The sequence below is a fragment of the Ostrinia furnacalis genome, unplaced genomic scaffold (genome assembly GCF_004193835.3).
Source record: "Ostrinia furnacalis isolate ACB-3 unplaced genomic scaffold, ASM419383v2 OfSCF0620, whole genome shotgun sequence".
In the NCBI taxonomy this organism is placed as follows: Eukaryota; Metazoa; Arthropoda; class Insecta; order Lepidoptera; family Crambidae; genus Ostrinia; species Ostrinia furnacalis.
This window is the reverse complement of record NW_021130859.1, coordinates 1,458-25,092: the sequence shown is the minus strand read 5'-3', so window position 1 is coordinate 25,092 and position 23,635 is coordinate 1,458. Positions and strand designations below refer to the sequence as shown.

Sequence of the window (23,635 nt, the reverse complement as noted above, 5' to 3'; positions counted from 1 at the left end):
GTAAGTAGTTTCTACATATCTATAAAAATATTTCTATTTCATGTTCAAAATAATCTGTTTGGAGGATCATTTTTTAGCAAATGAAACAATCATTAATTTTATAGTAGGTATTTATTACGAAATTAATTAATAAGATAAATGTAGTATTTATACTCAGGTATGTAATACCTAGTTTCTTAAAATATCTTTATCTGTAAAATTAAATGAAATGGTCATAGTGCGGGATGAATAAACTATTGATTGCAGGAATAAACTTAAACTCAACAGCAACGGGATCATTCTTGGATCATTCCTGTAAATCAGTCTTTTCGTAATTAATCTCTATTGCATTTATGCTTTATTACCCGACTGCGCCAGAAGATAGTTTTGATTATCTTCAGAAGTGACTGGCAGTGAAAATCTATCGGCTACACAAGGCCACATTTAATTTATTTTCTGGAATAAAAATTAATAATACATACAGTTTATTTTGCAATTCGATTGTATTTATGCATCACCAAAATCTATCGAAAGACTCGCACAGTTAACACTAGAAGTGCCGAAGATTACGACCCCCCTAAAAGCGCCGCTGGGTCAATTTTGTCCCAGCATATATTTTGTAACATTTTTTAGTTTCAGGCATGAANCAAATGAAGGGTTAAAGTACATACAGCACTCAAAAACGGATAAAATAAATAATCTGAACAAAAAAGCATTACGTTCTACTGATAGGTAATTATTTTGTTTCTACATAAGTAAAAGACGCGTGACATCATCATTTCAGTCATCATATTATGCTAGTGGCCACTGCAGACACTGCAGTGCTACCTTAAGCCTTCCAGTTTGACCGGTTGGTAATTTGTGGTAAAACCGATGGATTGGCAAGGCTCTGGAAAATGGACAGACAATATCTTACTTTAGAGTTGTAAGAATGCATTGGATGCTTTGAAAATCCAGAACTTCTTCGTCACTTATTTAATAAAAAATTTAATGAAGTTTTTTTACTTTGCTTTTTGGAGTAGTCATGAAGCTTCAAGTGTGTTATTTTTATTGACTTTTTTCTGTGCTCTCTAATACTGCACCAAACGATTAATGTAATTTAACATTAAATTAATAATTTAAACAACGCGATGTGTGAAATGGACTTCACTACACTTTTGGCGGGAATTGTGTTTTTGACAGACAGCTGACAAATTAATTTTCGTTTGTTGTTGTTGTGTGTTGTGATAAGATTAATTTTAATAGAAATACAATGAAAAACACGCCTACATTAAAATCACAAAGCAAAGTAGACTCGCCCAAAACCCCAGGTGGCATTAGCAAGTCCTTATTGACGCCTTGTCGCAGAGTTGGTCTTTCACGAAATTGGAGAAAAAGTGGACCGTCACCGTTTATTTCTCCTCTTGCGGGCAATGCTGAAGTTAAGGTTGAAAAAATCGAGTCCAGGAAGAGAAAAAAGCGTCACGATGACGAAGAATTGGCAAGTGGATCGTCTGATACAACGGTTTCAAAAGATGTCCACATAGATGAAGATCATTCGTCAAATATCGAAGATATTGAGACAACACCTTCAAGAAATGTCAGCACTCCCCAGAGAAAGAAATCCAAGACACTCCTTGCATCTAGAATAGTTAACAAAGAGAGTAGTGATGTCGAATCGCTGAAAGTATCAAATGAATTTGTGAATAATGCAGATACTACCAGTGTAGAAGAATATACAAATACGAAAATTATTGAAGACAGTAAAGAAGACCTAACAGATGTTGTTACTCCAGTTCGTTCCAAGTCAAAAGGTAAAATAAGCAGAATTAAACCTACTTTACAAGAAACTGTTAAAGGTGTTGATTCCAAAGAAAATGTTAGTGTAAATGAAAATATTTCGAATGAACTAAGTATAAATACAAAACAGAAAAGCCCTGAAAACCTCACTAAGGAATGTATAGTTGTTATTCAGAAGAAAATTTTTAAGAAAGATATTAAATCTATTGAGAAAGACAAACCAAAACAAGAAACTGCAATACCAAAGTCTAATCCTGTGAACCCAATATCACAGATATTATTTGATTCAGACTCTGATGATGTGCCTTTAGTTGCTTTGAATAAAAATGAATTAAAAGAAGAAAAAAGTAAAAATGTGATTCCTGTAGATGACGATGATGACTTTGATAATACATGTAAAATTAAAGTGAAAAAACTAGTTGATAAGACCACATCTATTGGAGGACTTAGAGCTGATTCAAGTAAAAAGAAATGTAAAGAAAAACAGAAAGCAACATCATCAAAATGCAAAGAAATCGAACCTAAAGTATGTACAGAATCTAAACCATCATCACAGAGCTCTTTTGATGACGATGATTTTGTTACTGATAATAGACGAACAATTCTAATTCGGAAATCATATGAAAAAGTGACCAAACCTTCTAAAGCAAAATCTACAGGCTCTATTACACTAAAAGATATTGAGGATTTGAAAGATAGGATTGAAGTAAAGAAAAAATTACTTTTAGCTAAAGCAACCGAAGACTCAAAAGAATTGCGGGATTTGATAAAAAAATGGCAAAAAGGATGCCAGGATGCTTTGATGGAATTAATGGAACTGATGAAAAACAAGTTTCCAGATAAACAGAACATGGATTATGCAGAAATACTCCAGACTTTGAAGATACCATCCTCATTGGTGGGGTATGATGAAGATAATGATTGTTTCAATACTCCTACAGATGAAAATATAATTCTATCTAAATTTAATACATAACTTTTAATGAAATAAATGTTACTTGTTACAAAATAACCTTTCATTGTATAGGAATAGAAGAAAAACAAATTTTCTAAGCTATTTTTTTATTAATATACATTTATAACTGGTACTAATCTAAAATCTGTGGGACCGGACTGGGTTAGCTGGGTCAAATAGTTTGGGGTCTTTCAAGAATGCCTTGTCCTTGTAGTAGTAAGGCATGTAAGCGCAGTTCTGTGCCTTCTTTATTTCATTTTCCACTAGTTCTTGTTTCTTTTTGCATAAGCCAGTGATGTGCCTTCCGTAAATCCTCCCTGTGTAGGGACTCTGAAATTGTGATAGTAACCTGACGTTTTTGTAGTCGGGGGTTATGTTCAGTTTACAAAGAATACATAATTTAGTTTCTTTTTTATAGGGGTTTTCGATTTCTACTGGGGCGTCGTCTTTTTCCACTGGTTTTGCATCAGTTGATGACAATCGTACAGCTGGTGTTATAACTCTGGGTGCATTATAAACTGAAAGACAAAAAATAAAATAGAAAACAAAATTACTATAAAATAACTGGTAGGATACATACAAATCAAATTACTTACATAGATGTCTATTTAATAAAGCTTTGAATAATGCCATGATTAAGACTTTTAACAGCAATAAAATTAAATTTCTAAGCTATTTTGGAAGAATTCCTTCCACACATAACCTCAAAAACAATAATTTTGACATTGACAATGTTGACATTTATACGTTGCGTTCTGTTACTGCGTTAATTATGTGGCAATCTTCTTGTGTAGTAAGTCGTTTCGTTTTCATTTAAGAAGCTATAGCCTGACCAGGAACATAAAAACCCTCGCCATGTTGCGGAAAACTAATGGTACTAATTTCTTTTAATGCTAAAATCTTTTTATAGTCGTGAAAGAAAAGTGGTTCACAATGTGTTAAAGTATTTGTCGAAGAGAAATACTAAGGGTTCGGACAATATTTTCGTTGAATAATGTTTCCGACAAAGGTTGTCAAATTGACTGACCTGTGGGTCTAGACAAAGTGCAAATTACAATCGCAAACCAGTCGAAAAGTGGTCGAAAAGCCCCTTTTTTGTATGGAGTTTTGACGGATTCGATTTTCGATTCGATCAAAAAGTGCGTTTTGTCTAGGGGGGCCTTTATCGTATAGTACAGTCCACTATGAAAATTAGCTGTGGTTTGTTTCAACTACCAATTTTAAATTTTTTTGTCACTTTCTAAGTGTTGAATTTTATGGAATTGGGAAAGAAGTACCGAGTTTGAAGCGTTCATGAGCAGACATTACAGTTGAATATTCAAGTTCTGAATTTGATTATTGATGAATAATAAAATAAATCCTACTAGCTCGATTGATGGTTTCATTTAATTTATTTAAACCAGGTTACCTATAATAATATATTTTCGTTAATTTATGAAAATATCAAATTAGCCCGTAATCCTGAATCCTGATACATAAAGTTAGCCTATTAATTTAACACAGGTACGACTGTACTCAGTGTTGCACTATCAAATGCAAAGCTGACGCGCCTATATGCCAGGGTTTTTATGTTCCTGGTCAGGCTATAACTGAATGAAACTGAAAGAAACGTATTCGATGCACTTTAAATACTTATTTAAACTAGATATTTATTATAGTTACCTATTTATAATAAATAAATTAAATCATCAGATGTTGTAAGTAGTTTCTACATAGGTAGTTATCTATAAAAATATTTCTATTTCATGTTCAATATAATCTGTTTGGAGGATCATTTTTTAGCAAATGAAACAATTATTAATTATAGTATGTATTTATTATGAAATTAATAACATAAATACTGTAGAAGAATATAATAAATAAGGTACTTAAAAATTGGTTAATCCGTAAAAATATTTTAACATGGGTGTTATAAAACTTTATTTAATAACTACCTACCTACCTAGTTTCTTAAAATATCTTTATATGTAAAATTTAATAAAATGGTCATAGTGCGGGATGAATAAACTACTTATTTCAGGAATACTAAACTTAAACTCAACAGCGACGGGATCATTCTTGGATCATTCATGTAAATCAGTCTTTTCGTAATTAATCTCTATTGCATTTATGCTTTATTACCCGACCGCGCCAGAAGATAGTTTTGATTATCTTTAGAAGTGACTGGCAGTGAAAATCTATCGGCTACAAGGCCACACTTAATTTATTTTCTGGAATAAAAATTAATAATACCTACAGTTTATGTTGCAATTCGATTGTATTTATGCATCACCAAAAGCTATCGAAAGACTCGCACAGTTAAGTTGGTAGGATACACTGTCAGTCTTTACCTATCCTTAACTTCATCAGTAACAACATCCTTGTTTAGCTGCCAAATGGAGTAGTTAAGACACGTCGCGAAGCCAAGCCAGGCTAGGTACGGCAGCATGAGGTAGCCAGCTGTTCTGTTCACTTGCATGAAGCTGGCGGTGCAGACTGCTGCGGCGGCGTCCAGAGCCAGCATGTGGAAGAATGCCTGAGGAGTTGAGGATATAGTTATGCAACTGATGCTGGTGTGGGAAAGTCTTTGTTTCAACGAACGACTCACGCGGTGTTGCTTCCTCACTGATGAAACAGGTTTAATGTAGGTAAGTACACGTCGGTCTTGAAGACAAGTTTAGTCACCAAAATCAAAATTAAATCTGGCTTCCTACTTACCAAGTTTACCAACATACTTACCTACTTCAATTAAATAAGAGAAACATCCGTATTGCTGTACCACCATGCCAATAACTCTACACTTACGTAAGTGACAAAACAGGTAGGTAGGTACCTACTTACCAGTTGTATTTGATGAAGTCCAAAAAAGACAGGTGTCCATAGCCAATTAAGAATCAACTGGCCTCCATACAAGGATAGAGGAATCATTGCCCTCTCTGAAATAAGATGAAACAAGAGAGTGAAGTCTTTCTAAGTTTGGGATCTAAGCAAGTATTAAGTAGTCTAGGTACGTAACTGTGACTGTGAGGAGGTGGTTTCTAAAACCTTACCAGTGAATCCACCGCAGCTTTTGAACACTAGATATGAGGCGAACCCCATCCCGGTGTAAAGAGTAGTCCACGCAGGCCCGAAAACCCAGTTGGGTGGGTTCCAACTTGGCTTGTGAATAAGCTGGTACCACGCCTTTCCGTCTGGGCTCTTGACCTGTCCGATCATGGTGAGCGTTCCTAACCAGCCACCCACATTGGGGATAATCATCCCAGCAACCATGGTCCAGTTAACCATATTGATCTAGTTTGGGGAAGAAAAAGACACAGCGTGAGCAGGGGTGAGCAAACTATGCTAATCCAAAAAGATTTATAAGATTGGNTAAGACGAGTTAAACACCAAGTGGACTCTGCGTAAAACGAATCTCCTCAGTCATCTGACAAGTGTCACCTGACGTTTAATGCGGCTAAATACAAGAGATCAATTTCTAGATGAGTTTACGTGCACTTTCTAATCTCTTCAATTTATCAGTGCAATGTTTGTTCAGTTCAGTGATTTCACCTTAGAATTTTAATTTTCCATTTTCCCGTAACTTTTTGCCTCCGGCGGCTGTTCAATTGTGCTATTTGATATCTCCGTAAGTGTACAATCTATTTGACTTACTTATTGTGCTCTCTAACGGCTTTCTTCGAAAGTTTATCACCGGCAAATCTATTTAGATAGTAAACACAGCTATTGCGCAATTTAACTGTTCTAGACTCACTGGCCCTCTAAGTAAATGTGACGAGTCGTCACTGACGACTCATCGTTGATAACTTCAGTTGCATCATCGTTAAAATTATTACCTTAGGGAGTTCCTAATTTTCTTCAAAAACTTGATAACCGCGGTAAGTATGACCTAACAGAAGACTGCCTGTGTGGTATCTGAATCAATATAATGCCGTTTATCTCTAATTGATAACATGTAATTAAAGCGTTACTTCGATAATTGGTGGGTTATCAGTTTGCTAAAACATTTGGAAGTGGTTGTGTGTTTGGAATAATTGGAATCATGGATATAACTAAGGCAAGGTATTAAAAACGTAATTAAATTCTATTGTGTCGAGTTTCTTGACTACTTTAAATGCAATATGTAATTTAATACTGTAATTACTTACCTAAATTAAAATCAGAAGTAATAGATAAGTAATGAGGATCAGTACTGTTGTAGAAAATTCAATAAAACTAGTATCTACGTTAATCTTTAAGACATAAGAAAGATATATCTTTTTGAATTATCCAAATCGGACCATTACTTACGAAGATATTAAGTAATAAACATAGGCCGTTTTTGCCGCTAAAAGTCAACGTACGCAGGGCCGCGTGACGTCACTATATCCGAATCGAGCGCAGCTGGCATACTATTGGGATGGAAAATATTTTTTTCCAGCTAAACTATCAGTTTTAGAAAAAAACTTTTAATAACATTTATTCATCAAAATAAAGTAACCTATCGACCAGTAATTTTTAAAAATAAAAATTGTGAAAAATAAGTATCGCTATGTCCAAAAACCACATTTTTATAGGATTCGATGGAATGCGGAGACGCGGTTGGGGCGAGTGTAACTTTATGATTGTTTGTATTAAACATAATAATACAGCTTCTGGCCGAGGGGGAGTCATACCTAGCTTATGCNTCGTCACTACACTGCACAACTTAAAATAATTACGTTTTTTGTCGGTAAAAACGTCCTGGTGACGTCACTTAAGCATTTTTCTTATACTGCGTGCGGTCGTTGCGCGTGCGCACAAAGGAATGAGACCGCTCGGACACCGAGCCCACAGCGTGGTAGGGGTGGGGTTGCCCGCTCTTTTGTTTTTTAATACTACTACGCTGAATATTGTGTGCGGATTGGGTTGTCGTACAGGGGTACTACATGGTAAAATAAATCTCGGAGGCGAAAGCAGGATAATAGTAATTTGGCCATAACTTCGTCAATTTTTGTCGTAGAACAAAAATTTTTGGACTGTATATTAAGGATTTCTTAGACCTATAAATCTGCATTCACAGCTAAAAATCGAAATGATCCTCATTGAGATGTAAACAATACTTACCTGATTCACAAATATTTCCGTTAAACTATCTCACCTGTAAAATACCTATCACTCACTGTTTCTTATAGAAAACATGTCCCATTGTATTTAAAATGTATTACTTTTGTTCTTTTTATGCTAGTCACTAATGTGTTTAGTCTCGAGTTAATGTAGGAAAAAAAATATTTTTTACTTTCTTTTTAATAGATAAGATATGATTTTTTTCCAGAATTCTTCTGAAAAGTTTATTATTTACTATCTTTTTATCTGTTTTGAGAACGTATACCTACTTGAAAAAAAAATGTATAGGTTGTTTAATTATTTATTAAATGGGTAACTTGATTCTGATATAACATTAAATTAATTAATTTAAAACACTTTTCTGTTCCTTTAAAAATGTGTTTTAGTGCTAATAAGCAACTGACCAAATTTAGACTATAGGAAGAGCTATCAAATTATCCATGTATCATATTTGATTCATGTATCAAACAAGCTACATATTTTATCTAATTACCACACCTTTGTTAGTAAATTGAAAATCTAGTTAAAGAAATACATAAAAAACTACCTGTATCATAAAATTGTGTTGCTATGGGATAACTTTTATCTTTACAAGTACTATTACAAATAGCTTATTGATATGTAGTGAGTATAGGTGAGTCATTGTAACCAACTAGTTCAAGCATTGCTGGTATCTTGGCTTTGAAAATATACTTACATATTTAAAAGTGATATGATGAGTGCAGGGTATGTAATATTTTATTCCAATATGTTTTCTTATTTAAAATAATCCCTAAATTTTTCAACTTTAATGAAATTAATTGTGGCAATGTTTATGCATTAACTGACAATATGAAATATCCATTGTCCAGGGCCTGAATGGGCCTATGCCTACACTGTCATATGCCCAAGATCAAACAGGCTTTAACAAAAAATAGTTATTTTAAGTTACAGTAGCAGTGGTTGGTAGCAGCAGTACATAAGAAATATGGCAATACTGTTTTAAATTTACGAGCTATTGATGAAACTGACCTTTTAAAAAATATAGGCTGATTTTTTTTGGAAAAACAGGGTTTGCAGGCAGTTTTATATGTTTCTGTTAATGAGCACTTCAAGGTTTCCTCACCATGAGTTTTTTATTTATTACAGAGAATTCCTAATGGCTTACCAACCTGCGATTGCTTCCATCATCCTTCCCAACCTTGGTGGGTGGGCTAACGGCCTATACTTCGCCGGACAGATCCGCAAGGACCCCGGCCAGAAGTCCTGGTACGATGACCTGAAGAAGGCTCCATGGAACCCTCCCAAGTGGGTGTTTGGACCCGCCTGGACTGTTCTTTACAGCGGCATGGGTTACGCCTCCTACTTAGTTTATGAAGAGTGCGGTGGATTCGTAGGTAAGTCTAAAAAACTTTGTATAGTTTTTCAAATTCAATTTCAAATGGTTTATTCAGTACAAAGGCTCTTTCCAGGACACTTATTTAATGCAAGACAAGGCAGGTATTTGACCGCAATCGCACCTGGTGTTAAGTGAGATGCAATCTAGGATGGTAAATATCTGCCCTGTAAGTGCCTAATTCACTCTCGCCTTGAAAACGCCCGGATTATAGTGTTCAGGAAATACAGCAGCAGGCAGCGAATTCCAGTCCCTAGCTGTTCGCATTATAAACGAGTCGTCGAAACGCTTAATGCGAGCTGGTGGAATGTCGACAATGTAGGGATGGTACGCTAACGTGCGTATGGTTCCCCGGTGATGGAAGGGGGCTGGTGGAATATAGCTTGCCCTACCACCACTTTGGGACCACATTATGGGCTGGTGCTTAGAAGAAGTGGCGGAAGAAACTCAGTCACCTATGTCAGCCTCTTTTTCAATCCAATACAGTAATTTATAGCTTACTACTTTTGCACCTATAGCACAATATAGTCTTATCGGCAAGCTTTATTTCATTGGCAAAGTCTATATTATCCAAGGTTAGTGGCGGGTAGGTGTGTCCATATTATCCTTACCATACTACAAAACGATTGTAGGATATAATTAAATAAGTGTCATTTATATTCTTTAGTAATTTTCTTTTGGGTAGGCTAAATTCAGTTTAACGTCGGTTCAAAATGGCATTTAGTCGAGTTGACGAACCCTGACTACAGGGTCAGTGTCGTGTATAGATATGAGAAAATTACTTGTGAGCTATAGCTTAGTGAAAATTTGGCAATCTCTTGTAAATAAATAATCGTTAAAATTCCTTAATCAGACAGTAGGTAAATGAAATGATTTAGCTTTTTTGTTTTCCTGGAATGTAGTAGATTTTTTTTATCAATGTGACTTTATGAGTCTCATACACTCATATACCCTTCCCAATATTACTCACTTCAGCCGGGTTAGGAAGGATGCGTGCCGTGATAAAATCTTATCGCTGATAGACGACAAATGTATGGGCTTATCGCGCAGAATCGATAAAATGGCGTGATAAACGCTTATCGCGGCGCGCATCCTAGGCCTACAGGTGGGAACAGCCTTGACAACACAACAAGATAGCTTATGATTAAAATTACGCAGACGCTTACATAATTTTTGGACTCTTAACTTAGTTATTTAGATTACATTCGCTTATCTAAAGCGCAGACACATCAATATATCTTACGTTTTATCAATTGGTATCATGAAAGCCGAGTTTAGTGTTATACAAAACAAAATAAGACTCACTGAGTTTAGTATTTGAGTATGTTTTGCATTGATTCTCTCAAATGTTCAGTTGCATGACTGGAATGCGTGATAATTTAAATGTTTGAATACATCACTTAGGATAATAGTCTCATGCAACTATATTCCATGACCTTGTTTCAAGAAACTCTCATTTTAATATGTTTGTTTACGTCTATTTAAAGTCGGCAGCACTTCAAGCTTAACGTTGTGCCATCTTAACTAATTGTAATAGGGGACATTTTGTAACAAAAATGTATTGTCTGATGTGCCGTCGTCTTTACTACGTGCTTTGGCATTTTAAGCTAGAATCCTATGTAGTTCTAATAATGTTTTATCACAAAAATATACTTTAGTCAGACTGTATGTACTGCAAATCAAGTTGAAACTATTGACCTTCCTAATAATTGCCTGGTTTAGGCATAAGTAATTTGCAGACATCACGTTTGAGCTACTGCTTTACACGATTCATGTACGAATGATAATTTAACGGGACTATTCCCACCGCTGCAACTGCTGTGTAGTCAGGATCTATAGCTTGTCCTACAATAAAAACTCAACCAATGAAGGTCAAGTTTGTCCCAGAAGAATTTAAACTGTGTGAATAATACTAAAGTTCGCATATCGTTTTTTTCCAGACGATGCAGTTTTGCCTTTATCGTTGTACGGAGGCCAACTGCTGCTTAACTGGTCGTGGACGCCCATCTTCTTCGGAATGAAAGACTTCAAACTGGTAAGTTCTTAGTTTATCATTGTTTAGGTCCTTTAACTAATATCTTGATAAACTGGCTGCATATAAAGTGCCTAATTTAAACAAAAATATAGATATTCAGATTTATCAGTCTTCATCATTTCTAATCTTTCCAAAATTAAATGGCTGTTCTTATGTCATTCACCAAAAGATCTTCAGTCTAACATTTTAAGACACACCCAGACTATGGACTTTTTGCCGGCCGAAAGGTCGGGCTGTTAATCAGTAGGAACATGTATGGAAGTGCGCACATTACACCGATTTGGTATCGGCCGGTTCCTCATACTAATTGAAAGCCGATCCAACTATCGTCCAACTTAAAGACTGCGGGGTATCTAATGTCACTACCTAATTAAAGGATTCCCACTTTAGGCAGTTCGATTTTTTCAAGTTATTTAAAAAATATAAAGGATATTTGTTGAGAACAAACTAACGAATACTACCCGTTTTACTTTCCAGGCGTTCATAGAAATATCTGTGCTGTCCGGCGCGGCTTTGGCGACCACCATCGCCTTCTTCAACGTCAACAAAACCGCCGGCTGGCTGATGGTTCCGTACCTCGCGTGGTTGGGATACGCCTCATCCTTGAACTACTATATCTGGAAGAACAACCCTAGCGGTGCCACCATCAAGGAGATTAAGGATGAGAAGGCTAACTAAAGGTATGGGACCACTCCCATTTCTTGTTCCTACAGCTTGATCCAACAGAGATTCGAAAGATCTATCGGCTTCACAATGAGGGCTATCGTTTTTATACTTAACAGTTGGCACCCCTGGCGATTGACAGGACCTTACTCTACAGTGGCGCCATCTTGATGAGTGCAAATGCGATAGTCCTCCTACCACTTTAGCGCTCACCAGTTGGTGCCACTGTCTTCGCTACTAGCAAGTGACAGGACCTTACTCTACAGTGGCGCCAACTGGTGAGCGCTAAAACGATAGTCCTCATTGGTACTACATTGGTACACATTGCACAACAATAACGTGGAAACCTGGTCTACCGCTGCAACTCCTGTGTAGCCAGGATCTACAGCTTGACCGTTAATAAATACCTAACCAGCAAATGTCACTAAGTCACTAATGGCCGTGTGTATCATATGTGATACATGTTTATCACATGTGATTCATACGAAATACTAGTTGCTAATTTAAATTGATATTCAGGTCACGTCATCACTGACAATAACTGCCAGTTAGCACTAAGACGCTTGAATCTATGAACCATAGCTAATCAGGATTTCCCTTACTTAGTATTTTGTGCAATTTTTTTTTAATAATATTGGCAATTTGTAAAGACAAATTACTAATTATCTCGCTATCCCTTCGGTATCAGCTAACGGGATTATTAAATTACGTAATATTCTTTTAAAAAAAATGTTTTTTTTTTGTTGAATGTCGCAGCATTGTTAACTTTTATTGCCGCGACTGTTTTATAAAAAACTAGCTGACCCGGCGAACTTTGTTCCGCCTTAATGGCAATAAATAACGGGATAAAAAGTATCCTATGTCCTTCTCCTGGCTCTAAACTACCTCCCTGACAATTTTCAGCTAAATCGGTTCAGCCGTTCTTGAGTTATAAGTGGAGTAACTAACACGACTTTCTTTTATATACATATATAGATATTGTTTTGTTCCAGATGAATCCAGCACACGCCGTTTTAATGTCTAGTTCATTTAACTTAAGATTGTTTTATTAAGGCTTTTCACTACAAAGCAATATTCAACGAAAAATTTCATGTTCTGTAAAAATCAGTCAAACGCTTGTCTGTCTTTGTCACTCACGTTTACGTCTCAGCATGGGTGAGAGAGATGGATAGAGGCAATATTACAAAATGCTGATTTAATATTAAGTGAATAAAGGTCTATTAAAACCAGTCATTATTAAACGCTAAGTATAAATGTTAGTCGTTTATATGCAGACAGGTGGCGTTACCTCAAAGTTGGTGACACACTAGGGTCAAGAGAGAAGAAAGGAGACAAAGAAAGGGATGGGGAGAGCACACAATGTATCTGAAATATTTCTCGTGGTTATTGATTTTTTGCAACAATGCGCTTTATTTCTCCCTTAGAGAGACCACACATGACGCGACCAGTTTGAAACCGGTTTGAAATGGTCGCGTCATGTGTGGTCTCTCAACGGAATCTATGGCAGAAACTTAGATGCAACTCAAAAGTAACTGGAAGTTGCAGTTTCGTTGCAATTGCGTTTCACCGTGTGTTCTGGGCCTTAGTGTGTCTCAGGCTTAACTTAACCCTTAATTAAGTTAAAATAAGTCTGGTTTTCAACCGTATCTTCTCAGCATAAATTTCAAATTGATGCGAGCTCTATGGCCACCAGAGCCTGGTTAAGGGTTAAGAAAGAGGACAAATCGTTGACCTAAAACCAAAGCTAAATAAAAATAAAAAGTGTAAGGTTTTCTTGAAAAGTATAAGAATCAGCATAATTATTTACAATGTTATTATTGTTGTTTAGCTCAAAGCTAACGCACAGTGCAATTATTATTTAAGTTTTTTCATAAATAAATAATTTATTACAGTTAGTCTTGGCAGGCTCCGTTAATTATTTGTAATAAATATTATAAAGTTATATTATACGTTGTCCATCTTATCAGAGTTATTTTATAATCAAGATAAGTAGTTTTAAAAACATAAAATGTGTCTAAATTTTAGGATCTTGATGTAAATTAAATGTTTCATTTAAACTGGCACAATATGAATTGAAATTTACGATTGAAAGATTTTTTGGATTTTATTTAGGATGCCAGTTATTATGAAACTAAAAAAAATAAATTAGTGCTGCCTTAAACATCACAATTATCGATATCGATTTTTAAATCTTCTCCGAGAATTTTGTCGAACAAAACAATAATTATAAAAATGAACAGTAAATAATCTATTTGTCTTGATTAATCGTAGAATAGGGTAAGAAAAAGTGTCCTTTTCATGTAGATGTGCACAATAATACTTAAAATATTTATACCATTCCTATTGCATTTATGAACAATAATTTGTGAATGTAATGTTCTAAACTAAAGACTGGACTTTAGTATTGTCTTGATAAAGTGTTTTGCTTTTTCGAATAACTGTATTGTTTTCTGTTGATCAATTTAGAGTAAAATAAAATAATAATTACAGTTAGTCGTTTCATTTCTCATAATATCTAATATGCCTAAATATTTGATCCATTGCTGATAATGTGATTTATAAATCACAATATATTTTTTTAAACCATTTTTTTTTGTAAATCACTATCATGAATTTATGAAAATGGTAATGTTGCATATCAATTAGCTTATTAAGATTAATAATCTATTAAAGATTTTTCCTCAATATTAAAACGGAACAAATATTATTATGTACTAGCATTAATATTTACAGACACCAAACAGTTGATTTACGAACTGAATTTGTTAGCCTTTTCCCTTCTCAAATACTTAACGCTTCAAAACTTGCATCAAAAACGTAAATGACATTTCTGAAGCAAAAATGTTTTCCTACAAGTATTTATTTACTCGTCGCTCCACTAGCGAAACTTAATTTCATAACGCGACAAAGCAAGTGCTAGTCGAGCGAGAATAGTTTGTTTTTATGTACGTAATTTGCCACAACGGACGGTCTTGCTTACCTTTTTAGGTAGGGATGTGCACGGCTGTGTATAAANCTCGCCAGGGGGTTTACCATCTTACCGGTACAATAGCCTCTGTAGCGGGATAGTAGCGGTTGTGGGCCTACTGTTTTGGTTCCAATCTCGTTAATCCATAATGATTACCCTTAGGGGGACGTCACGGTGTACGAACTGCATTACTTTTTTTAAAGACAGAGCTTGAAATGATAGCCAAATGCCTCGTCATTTAATTAGTGACGCGCATGAATGGATTAACGAGATTCCCACTGTCCCTATCTACTTATCTACTTACTTTATCCTTGCGCTCGGAACGCCGGAGCGAACGGACGTGCGCGCGGAGCTCTCGCGGTCGCTTCGATTTTCTGCGTGCGGGTATTTGCGGCTCAGTGCGGTTAACCTCGTGTTCTTTCATATTCGTGCTTTTACTTTTTNGTAATGTTGCATATCAATTAGCTTATTAAGATTAATAATCTATTAAAGATTTTTCCTCAATATTAAAACGGAACAAATATTATTATGTACTAGCATTAATATTTACAGACACCAAACAGTTGATTTACGAACTGAATTTGTTAGCCTTTTCCCTTCTCAAATACTTAACGCTTCAAAACTTGCATCAAAAACGTAAATGACATTTCTGAAGCAAAAATGTTTTCCTACAAGTATTTATTTACTCGTCGCTCCACTAGCGAAACTTAATTTCATAACGCGACAAAGCAAGTGCTAGTCGAGCGAGAATAGTTTGTTTTTATGTACGTAATTTGCCACAACGGACGGTCTTGCTTACCTTTTTAGGTAGGGATGTGCACGGCTGTGTATAAAAATATCGATACCCATGATACGATAATGTATTTTTGACTATGCTAGGATTGTCGCTCTTCTGCAATCATTGAGTTATTGATTATATTTATTGGGGTATTTCGGAAATTTGATTGATATGCGTGGTTTGTTATGCGTCCGTCTAGCGCTACCTTTTACACTAGACCAGTTTTGGAATACCTTTTTTAAGCATTTATTTCACTTTCGTTTAATTAACAAAATAGAAAACCATTTTCATAAATTGCTTTATCGATATCAAAACTTATCGACATATCACCCACCCCTAGCAATAAGATCGCGCAGAGCAGTTCTCGCGGCCGACAGCGGATCGTTTTTATTGTCTCTAATCTCAAAAAGGACCGACGACTGAGGAAAACCTAGTCTGCAAAGCTAATTTGTTGATGGTAACTATGGTTCTTTTAAATCAGAGGTCGGAACTTGGCGGGAAAGCGAATCGTCATGTTTGGCATTATTTAAAACTAGCTGACCCGGCGAACTTCGTACCGCCTTAGCGTAGAGATTTTCTTAATATTTTTTTCCGTAAGAACCATCCTTGGACTTCCACAAACATTTAAAAAAAAGAATTGTCGAAATCGGTTCAGCCGTTCACACGTGATGCCGTGACAACGCGAAACGGGTTTCATTTTTATATATATATAGATATAGATTAGTACCTACATACATACTTAATACATTATTACGAGTATGTAGGCACAGACCTGGCTGACAGACAGGCACAGTCTGTGTATTTAGGTAAGTAAAATAGATTCTTCATCATTATCATTTCAGCCACAGGACGGGTACTGCTGAACATAGGCCTCGCTCAATAATTTCCAGAAGGCCGGTTAATAGCGGCCTGCATCCAGCGTCTTCCTGCAACCTACATGCGGTAGTACATTACTCCATCAGATCTACGTGCTATGTGCCCTGTCTAATCCGCCTTAAACAGAGCTTTAGAAGCTGGTTACAGGGTCACAGAGTAGACTTGTCACAGGGAACGTACGTCTCATGATAACGCGTACATTCACGTTTATGACGGATTTTCTTTTGAATGGCGCCAATAGGCATATTTCCATCGACAAAGACATACGTAATTAATCGATAAGAACAGTGTAATTCACTGTAATTCTACGTCAGTAAATGCTAAAATATGCTTAGTATGGCTGCAACACAGTGACATGTGCCGTGCGTGAGCAATGCGACGTCGCAGCTATGCGGGCATGCGAGACTCGCGAGCATACAGTTCGGTTTAAGTCTTGTAGCACACTACTAAAGCCCGGTCCGTGAGCACGTAGAATTTTGTCCAATGACCCCTAGCTACCCATCCTTATCGCTCGCGCGTAATTATATTGCTGTCGCGACTGTGCGACTGGCACCCGCAGTGAGTGTGCGAGCGCGACAGCAACATAATTACGCGCGAGCGATAAGGATGGGTAGCTTGGGGTCATTGGACAAAATTCAACGTGCTCACGGACCAGACTTTAACAAGCTTTTAAGGTATTTTTAATAGAGGTGGGGCCCTATTATTCCTCGACGATCGTGAAGGTCGCGGCGGGAAGTACCTGGATGCGGGCACTGCTAAACAAAGGATTTCCACAAAGACCGGTCCTGCACTGCCCGTATTCAGGTACTTCCTGCGACCTTCAACAGATCGTTGGTCCACCTAGTGTCTGCCCACACTACATCTTTCGGCTTNGCCATATATGTATACATTTAAGGACTGCCTATCTTTTTTCTTGTCTTTAACGTACTCCCAGAATTTTGCTGGGTTATCAGAAATACTTTTTTCAGTCAAATATAGGTGCTGCTTCTCTGCATTGTCAATCAAGTTTTTAACATGCCATCTATAATACCTAAATAATTCCTTGTTAAATTCCTTGCCTTCAGCCTTAAACCGTTTCAAGTGATAATATTTTTTACGTATATCTTCTATAATATAAAAATGAATCGCAAAATGTGTTGGTAAGCGCATTACTCAACAACGCCTGGACCAATTTTACCAATTCTTTTTTTAAAATGTTTGTTGAAGTCCAAGGATGGTTTTTACAGCGAGAAAAGTTTGAATAATTTCCGGGTAAACCCTAAAAAACTCGAAACTTCACCCCTAAGGGTAAAACGGGGTCCACGCGTACGAAGTCGCGGGCGGCCGCTAGTTGCTTATAATATCGGCAGTAAACCATTTTGGATACACGAATTTTTAATTTTTTTAAATAAATGAAACAGATTCGCCATTCCCTATGCTAGGAATATACATCGGCGACTGACTTCTAGTCGGTGTAATTGATAATTTGTTTTCGTGGAATGTAGTAGATTTTTTTTATCAATGTGACTTTATGAGTCTCATACACTCATATACCCTTCCCAATATTACTCACTTCAGCCGGGTTAGGAAGGACGCGTGCCGTGATAAAATCTTATCGCTGATAGACGACAAATGTATGGGCTTATCGCGCAGAATCGATAAAATGGCGTGATAAACGCTTATCGCGGCGCGCATCTGAAGCCTACAGGTCACAGGTGGGAACAGCCTCGACAACACAACAAGATAGCTTATGATTAAAATTACGCAGACGCTTACATAATTTTTGGACTCTCAACTTAGTTATTTAGATTACATTCGCTTATCTAAAGCGCAGACACATCAATATATCTTACGTTTTATCAATTGGTATCACGAATGCCGAGTTAAGTGTTATACAAAACAAAATAAGACTCACTGAGTTTAGTATTAGAGTATGTTTTGCATTGATTCTCTCAAATGTTCAGTTGCATGACTGGAATGCGTGATAATTTAAATGTTTGAATACATCACTTAGGATAATAGTTTCATGCAACTACAGAATACTCGACGACCTTGTTTTAAGAAACGCTCATTTTAATATTTGTGTATGTCTATTTTAAGTCGGCAGTATATCAAGCTCAACGGTGTGCCATCTTAACTAATTGTAATAGGTGCCATTTTGCAACAAAAATGTATTGTTTGATGTGCCGTCGTCTCTACTACGTGCTTTGGCATTTTAAGCTAGAATCCTATGTAGTTCTAAAAATGTGTTATTACAAAAATATACTTAGTCAGACTGTATGTACTGCAAATCAAGTAGAAACTATTGACCTTCCTAATAATAGCCTGGTTTAGGAATAAGTAATTCGCAGACATCACGTTTGTGCTACTGCTTTACACGATTCATGCACGAATGATAATTTAACGGGACTATTCCCACCGCTGCAACTGCTGTGCATAGCTGGGCACCGTTAATCAAATAGTTAACTTCGTTAATCGTCAAACCGTTAATAAAAAAATTAACTTCGTTAAACGTTAAAACGTTACATTTAGCAAGATTTAACGCAAGTTAACGTTAATCGTTAATCCGTTAACACATGATAATAAAACTAAAAAAAATAATTGTATGCAAGGTTCAAATAATTTCGAAAGCTTGTATTGCGCATGGAATTTATTCCTCTTTTTATTACAAGCTTTATATTGACTTCACTTGTTAGTATGTGTGGGACAAATCTTGCAACTGAAATTAAGACCAGTTCTCCTCAACCGATTGAGCTGAAATTTGGCATACTCATGATAGTACGATGACAATGCAATGTTATGGTACCATTGAGCTGGTCTGAAGATGGAGTCAGGAGGTGGCCATAGGAACTCCTAAACGAAACGGCGGAATCTCATCGAATTTGGGTTCGTTGGATTTGTCTTTTTGAGCACTTTAGTGCTACATGATGTCCAGGGTCCTGATATTGGATTTGGGAGGTGGCCATAGGAACTCCTAAACGAAACGGCGGAAACTCATCGAGTTTGGGTTCGTTGGATTCGTCTTCCGAGCATTTTGGTGCTAAATGATGACCAGGACTCAGATTGAGATACAACTAAAAAGTGTAAAATAAAATTATAATAAAAAAAACTTTTTTAAAAACAAGCTTTATTCTGAAATGCAGTTGTACTAAAACGAAAAAAATAATTATATATGCAATGTTCAAATAATTTCGAAAGCTTGTAGCGCAAACAGAAAAAAGAAGAATAAATTCCATGCGCGATACAAGCTTTCGAAATTATTTGAACATTGCATATACAATTATTTTTTTCGTTTTATTAATTTTATGCTTGCGTTACAAGCTTTTGAAATTATTTGAAGTTTGAACCTTGCATTACAATATTTTTTCATTTTAGTAACAACTGCATTTCAGAATAAAAGCTTGTTTTTAAAAAGTTTTTTATTATTATAATTTTATTTTACACTTTTTAGTAGTACATTAAGAGCTAGTGAACACCTACGTCATTTTATAAAAGCTGAAAGTTTGTCAGCGTATGCTCCCAATAATATAGGATAGAATGTTGGTGAATCCAAGGTGAATTATATGAAGTTTGGGTCATCGTGGCTTTGGCAGCTATCCTAAAAAAACTGTTGGAACTGTCAAAACTGTCTGGCTAATGAGGAAACTACTTCTAATTATTGCCCTAATATTTTATATAAAAATTAGCTTTTATGGTATAACGTAAGCCTAACTTTTACGGTGGCTTTTTCTATACAGGGTGTTAGGTAAATGGGTATATGAGCCGACACTAGCCCATGTTAACATGGGCATATAAATGTGTAATTTAAAGTGCTCGAAAAGACAAATCCACCTAACCAGGACCCTGGACATCATCTAGTACTAAAGTGTTTGAAAAGACAAATCCAAGGTTCCCAAATTCGATGCGATTCCGCCGTTTCATTTAGGAGACCTCCTGACTCCATCATCAGACCAGCTCAATGCCTCAATGGTAACTACCACAACATTGCATTTTCATCACACTTACATAAGTAGGTATACCAAATTCAGCTCAATCGGTTGAGGAGAACTGGTCTTAAATTCAGTTGCAAGATTTGTCCCATACATACTAACAAGTGAAGTCAGTCAATATAAAGCTTGTAAATAAATATGTATACTACAAATAGTATAGTTTACAATATCGTTTCGTTCTGGTTACAAAAACTGTTGTTTTGGGTTCTGGAAGTTCTGGAAGCCCGAACGTACTTGTCAGAACGCGTTTTTCTAGTGTTTTTCAGCGTGCCTGCTGTATCTTTTTGGTAAATAGTAGGTACTGGATTAACGATTAACGGACTTAGGATAATTTAACGGAAGTTAACGAGTCCGTTAACATTTTTTAAAGTTAACTTAAAAGTTAATCCGTTAATAGAAATGTTAACTTCGTTAATTAACGATTAACGGATTAACGAGTTAATGCCCAGCTATGCTGCTGTGTAGCCAGGATCTATAGCTTGTCCGACAATAATAACCCAACCAATGAAGGTCAAGTTTGTCCCAGAAGAATTTAAACTGTGTGAATAATACTAAAGTTCGCATATTGTATTTTTCCAGACGATGCAGTTTTGCCTTTATCGTTGTACGGAGGCCAGCTGCTGCTTAACTGGTCGTGGACGCCCATCTTCTTCGGAATGAAAGACTTCAAACTGGTAAGTTTTTATTTGATCATTGTGGTCTATTGAATTATAACTTGGTAAAACGTCTGCATATAATGATGCTTATAACAAAAATATAACAAGCTAGTTGACCCGGCGAACTTCAGACCGCCTATTTTCATCAGAAATAATAATGTAGGATTCTAATGGTGAAATAATTTTTCAAACCGGTCCGGTAGTTTTGGAGCCTATTTATTACAAACTTAGAATAATGTTGGCCTATTTTATCAGCTTTCATGCAGACATTTCTAATCTTGCCAATATGGAATGCCATAAATAGCTGTTCTAATTCTTCTAATTGTCATTCACCAAAAGAAGATCTTTTACTTTAATATCACCAATTAAAGTACGTTTGCTAAGAACAAACTAACGAATATTACCCATTTTATCTTTCCAGGCGTTCATAGAAATATCTGTGCTGTCCGGCGCGGCTTTGGCGACCACCATCGCTTTCTTCAACGTCAACAAAACCGCCGGCTGGTTGATGGTTCCGTACCTCGCGTGGTTGGGATACGCCTCATCTTTGAACTACTATATCTGGAAGAACAACCCTAGCGGTGTCACCATCAAGGAGATTAAGGATGAGAAGGCTAACTAAAGGTATGGGTAAATTTCGAACTCCTATGTTCTTCTGATTAATTTCGTTGCGGGTCCAATGACAGTTTAACTTTCCCCCGGGACAAACTTGACCTTCATTGGTTGGGTTTTTGTGGCGGTCAAGCTGCAGATCCTGGCTACACAGGAGTTGCAGTGGTGGGAACCTTTAGTTATTTGGGACTTTTTCCAGTCCCAAATAACTAAAGGTATGGGACCACTCCCATTTCTTGTTCCTACAGCTTGATCCGACCGAGATTCGAAAGATCTATCGGCTTAACAATTGGTACTACATTGGTACACATCAGGGTTCGAAATTATCAAGATAATTACGCTTCATGATAATTATCAGGTAATTATCGGATAATTATCATCAGTATTAAGATACATTTATTGTCATATTGTTTCATGAGAAATTCTGATTGCGAATGTTGCTTTATGTTTTTGGTTGCTGATTGTTGTCAAGTTATCCATCGCTAGTCGCATAAAGCTTGGAATATAGATCAATATTTTGACGCTAGATAACTAGTGATTATTGTGGAGCTAAATAGATAGGTTTTATAACTATCTATGTTGATTAACGCCCACTACTAGACGCAAGTGCGGAAATACACGTTCGAAAACTTCAAATACAGTAAATTTTCACGAGCGCATTTTATTGTTATTTTATTATCAACCGATAATTATCATTGATAATTATCCTTTCGAACCCTGGTACACATGGCACAACAATAACATGGAAACCTGGTCTACCGCTGCAACTCCAGTGTAGCCAGGATCTACAGCTTGACCGTTAATAAAAACCTAACCAGCGAATGTCACTAAGTCACTAATGGCCGTGTGTATCATATATGATACACGTGATTCATACGAAATACGAGTTGCTAATTGAAATTGATATTCACGTCACGTCATCACTTACAATAACTGCCAGTTAGCACTAAGACGCTTGAATCTATGAACCATAGCTAATCAGGATTTCCCTTACTTAGTATTTTGTGCAATTTTTTTTAATAATATTGGCAATTTGTAAAGACAAATTACTAATTATCTCGTTATCCCTTCGGGGTAAGCTAACGGGATTATTAAATTATGTAATATTCTTTAAAAAAAATTAGTTTCGTTTGTTTGTAAAATTGTTAACTTTTATTGCCGCGACTGTTTTATAAAAAAATATTGTTTTGTTCCAGATGAGTCCAGCACCCCTGCTTTAATGTCTAGTTCATTTAACTTAAGAAATTGTTTTATTAAGGCTTTTTACTAGAAAGCAATATTCAACGAAAAATTTCATGTTCTGTAAAAATCAGTCAAACGTTTGTCTGTCTTTGTCACTCACGTTTACGTCTCAGCATGGGTGAGAGAGATGGATAGAGGCAATATTACAAAATGCTGATTTGATATTAAGTGAACAAAGGTCTATTAAAACCAGGTCATTATTGAACGCTAACCCCCTTACTAATAAAAAGTTACACAGTTGTTGAACACTGTTTTAAAATGACACTTCCATACTAAACGTCACTTTAAAACACTGTTCAACGAGCGTGTAAGTTTTATTAGTAAGGGGGTTAGTATAAATGTTAGTTCGTTTATACGCAGACAGGTGGCGCTACCTCAAAGTTGGTGACACACGGGTCAAGAGAGAATTATAATAAAAAAAAAAACTTTTTTTAAAAACAAGCTTTATCCTGAAATGCAGTTGTACTAAAACGAAAAAAAAAAATAATTGTATGCTAGGTTCAAAGAATTTCGAAAGCTTGTATCGCGCATGGAATTTATTCCTCTTTTTTCTGTTTGCGCTACAAGCTTTCGAAAATCTTTGAACCTAGCATACAATTATTTTTTTCGTTTTAGTACAACTGCATTTCAGGATAAAGCTTGTTTTTAAAAAAAGTTTTTTTTTTATTATAATTTTATTTTACACTTT

At 36.0% G+C, this 23,635-nt stretch overlaps 4 protein-coding genes across 13 annotated transcripts; 2 read left to right on the top strand and 2 right to left on the bottom strand.

The window, feature by feature from the left end:
• Positions 1-92: 92 nt before the first annotated feature.
• On the bottom strand, positions 93-7,832 carry LOC114366314 (translocator protein-like). Of its 5 annotated transcripts, none has more exons than XM_028323155.1 (5): positions 7,809-7,832; positions 5,743-5,983; positions 5,534-5,628; positions 5,044-5,228; positions 93-435 (listed from the first exon to the last, which is right to left on the bottom strand). In XM_028323155.1, the coding sequence occupies exons 2-5, from the start codon at positions 5,975-5,977 to the stop codon at positions 429-431; spliced, it is 522 nt and encodes a 173-aa protein (XP_028178956.1). In that variant the 5' UTR covers positions 5,978-5,983; positions 7,809-7,832; the 3' UTR covers positions 93-428. The 5 variants fall into 5 exon arrangements, with proteins under 5 accessions (XP_028178956.1, XP_028178955.1, XP_028178954.1 ...); XM_028323154.1 differs by lacking the exon at positions 7,809-7,832 and adding an exon at positions 7,775-7,798; XM_028323153.1 differs by lacking the exon at positions 7,809-7,832 and adding an exon at positions 6,526-6,612.
• LOC114366311 (uncharacterized) lies at positions 1,130-2,783 on the top strand. Its single transcript, XM_028323144.1, has one exon. It carries the CDS (start codon positions 1,232-1,234, stop codon positions 2,732-2,734), a length of 1,503 nt encoding a protein of 500 aa, XP_028178945.1. The 5' UTR covers positions 1,130-1,231; the 3' UTR covers positions 2,735-2,783.
• Positions 2,816-3,438, bottom strand: LOC114366315 (28S ribosomal protein S18c, mitochondrial-like). Its single transcript, XM_028323157.1, has 2 exons — positions 3,310-3,438; positions 2,816-3,231 (listed from the first exon to the last, which is right to left on the bottom strand). Exons 1-2 carry the CDS (start codon positions 3,344-3,346, stop codon positions 2,852-2,854), a joined length of 417 nt encoding a protein of 138 aa, XP_028178958.1. The 5' UTR covers positions 3,347-3,438; the 3' UTR covers positions 2,816-2,851.
• Positions 6,157-23,104, top strand: LOC114366312 (translocator protein). Of its 6 annotated transcripts, none has more exons than XM_028323150.1 (5): positions 6,157-6,317; positions 8,903-9,150; positions 21,017-21,111; positions 21,515-21,717; positions 22,902-23,104. In XM_028323150.1, the coding sequence occupies exons 2-4, from the start codon at positions 8,913-8,915 to the stop codon at positions 21,713-21,715; spliced, it is 534 nt and encodes a 177-aa protein (XP_028178951.1). In that variant the 5' UTR covers positions 6,157-6,317; positions 8,903-8,912; the 3' UTR covers positions 21,716-21,717; positions 22,902-23,104. The 6 variants fall into 6 exon arrangements, with proteins under 6 accessions (XP_028178951.1, XP_028178949.1, XP_028178950.1 ...); XM_028323148.1 differs by lacking the exons at positions 21,017-21,111; positions 21,515-21,717; positions 22,902-23,104 and adding exons at positions 11,090-11,184; positions 11,662-11,864; positions 12,840-13,159; XM_028323149.1 differs by lacking the exons at positions 6,157-6,317; positions 21,017-21,111; positions 21,515-21,717; positions 22,902-23,104 and adding exons at positions 6,461-6,567; positions 11,090-11,184; positions 11,662-11,864; positions 12,840-13,159.
• The last annotated feature ends 531 nt before the right edge of the window (positions 23,105-23,635 follow it).

Coding starts and splice junctions, on each gene's coding strand:
- LOC114366311 (XM_028323144.1), top strand. CDS start 1,232: ATGAAAAACACGCCTACATTAAAATCACAAAGCAAAGTAGACTCGCCC.
- LOC114366312 (XM_028323146.1), top strand. CDS start 6,732: ATGGATATAACTAAGGCAAG. Junction 6,752..8,902: donor ATGGATATAACTAAGGCAAG/GTATTAAAAACG, acceptor TATTTATTACAG/AGAATTCCTAATGGCTTACC. Junction 9,151..11,089: donor AGAGTGCGGTGGATTCGTAG/GTAAGTCTAAAA, acceptor GTTTTTTTCCAG/ACGATGCAGTTTTGCCTTTA.
- LOC114366314 (XM_028323155.1), bottom strand. CDS start 5,977: ATGGTTAACTGGACCATGGTTGCTGGGATGATTATCCCCAATGTGGGT. Junction 5,629..5,742: donor AAGCTGCGGTGGATTCACTG/GTAAGGTTTTAG, acceptor ATCTTATTTCAG/AGAGGGCAATGATTCCTCTA. Junction 5,229..5,533: donor GACTTCATCAAATACAACTG/GTAAGTAGGTAC, acceptor TCAACTCCTCAG/GCATTCTTCCACATGCTGGC.
- LOC114366315 (XM_028323157.1), bottom strand. CDS start 3,346: ATGGCATTATTCAAAGCTTTATTAAATAGACATCTAT. Junction 3,232..3,309: donor TTTATTAAATAGACATCTAT/GTAAGTAATTTG, acceptor TTTGTCTTTCAG/TTTATAATGCACCCAGAGTT.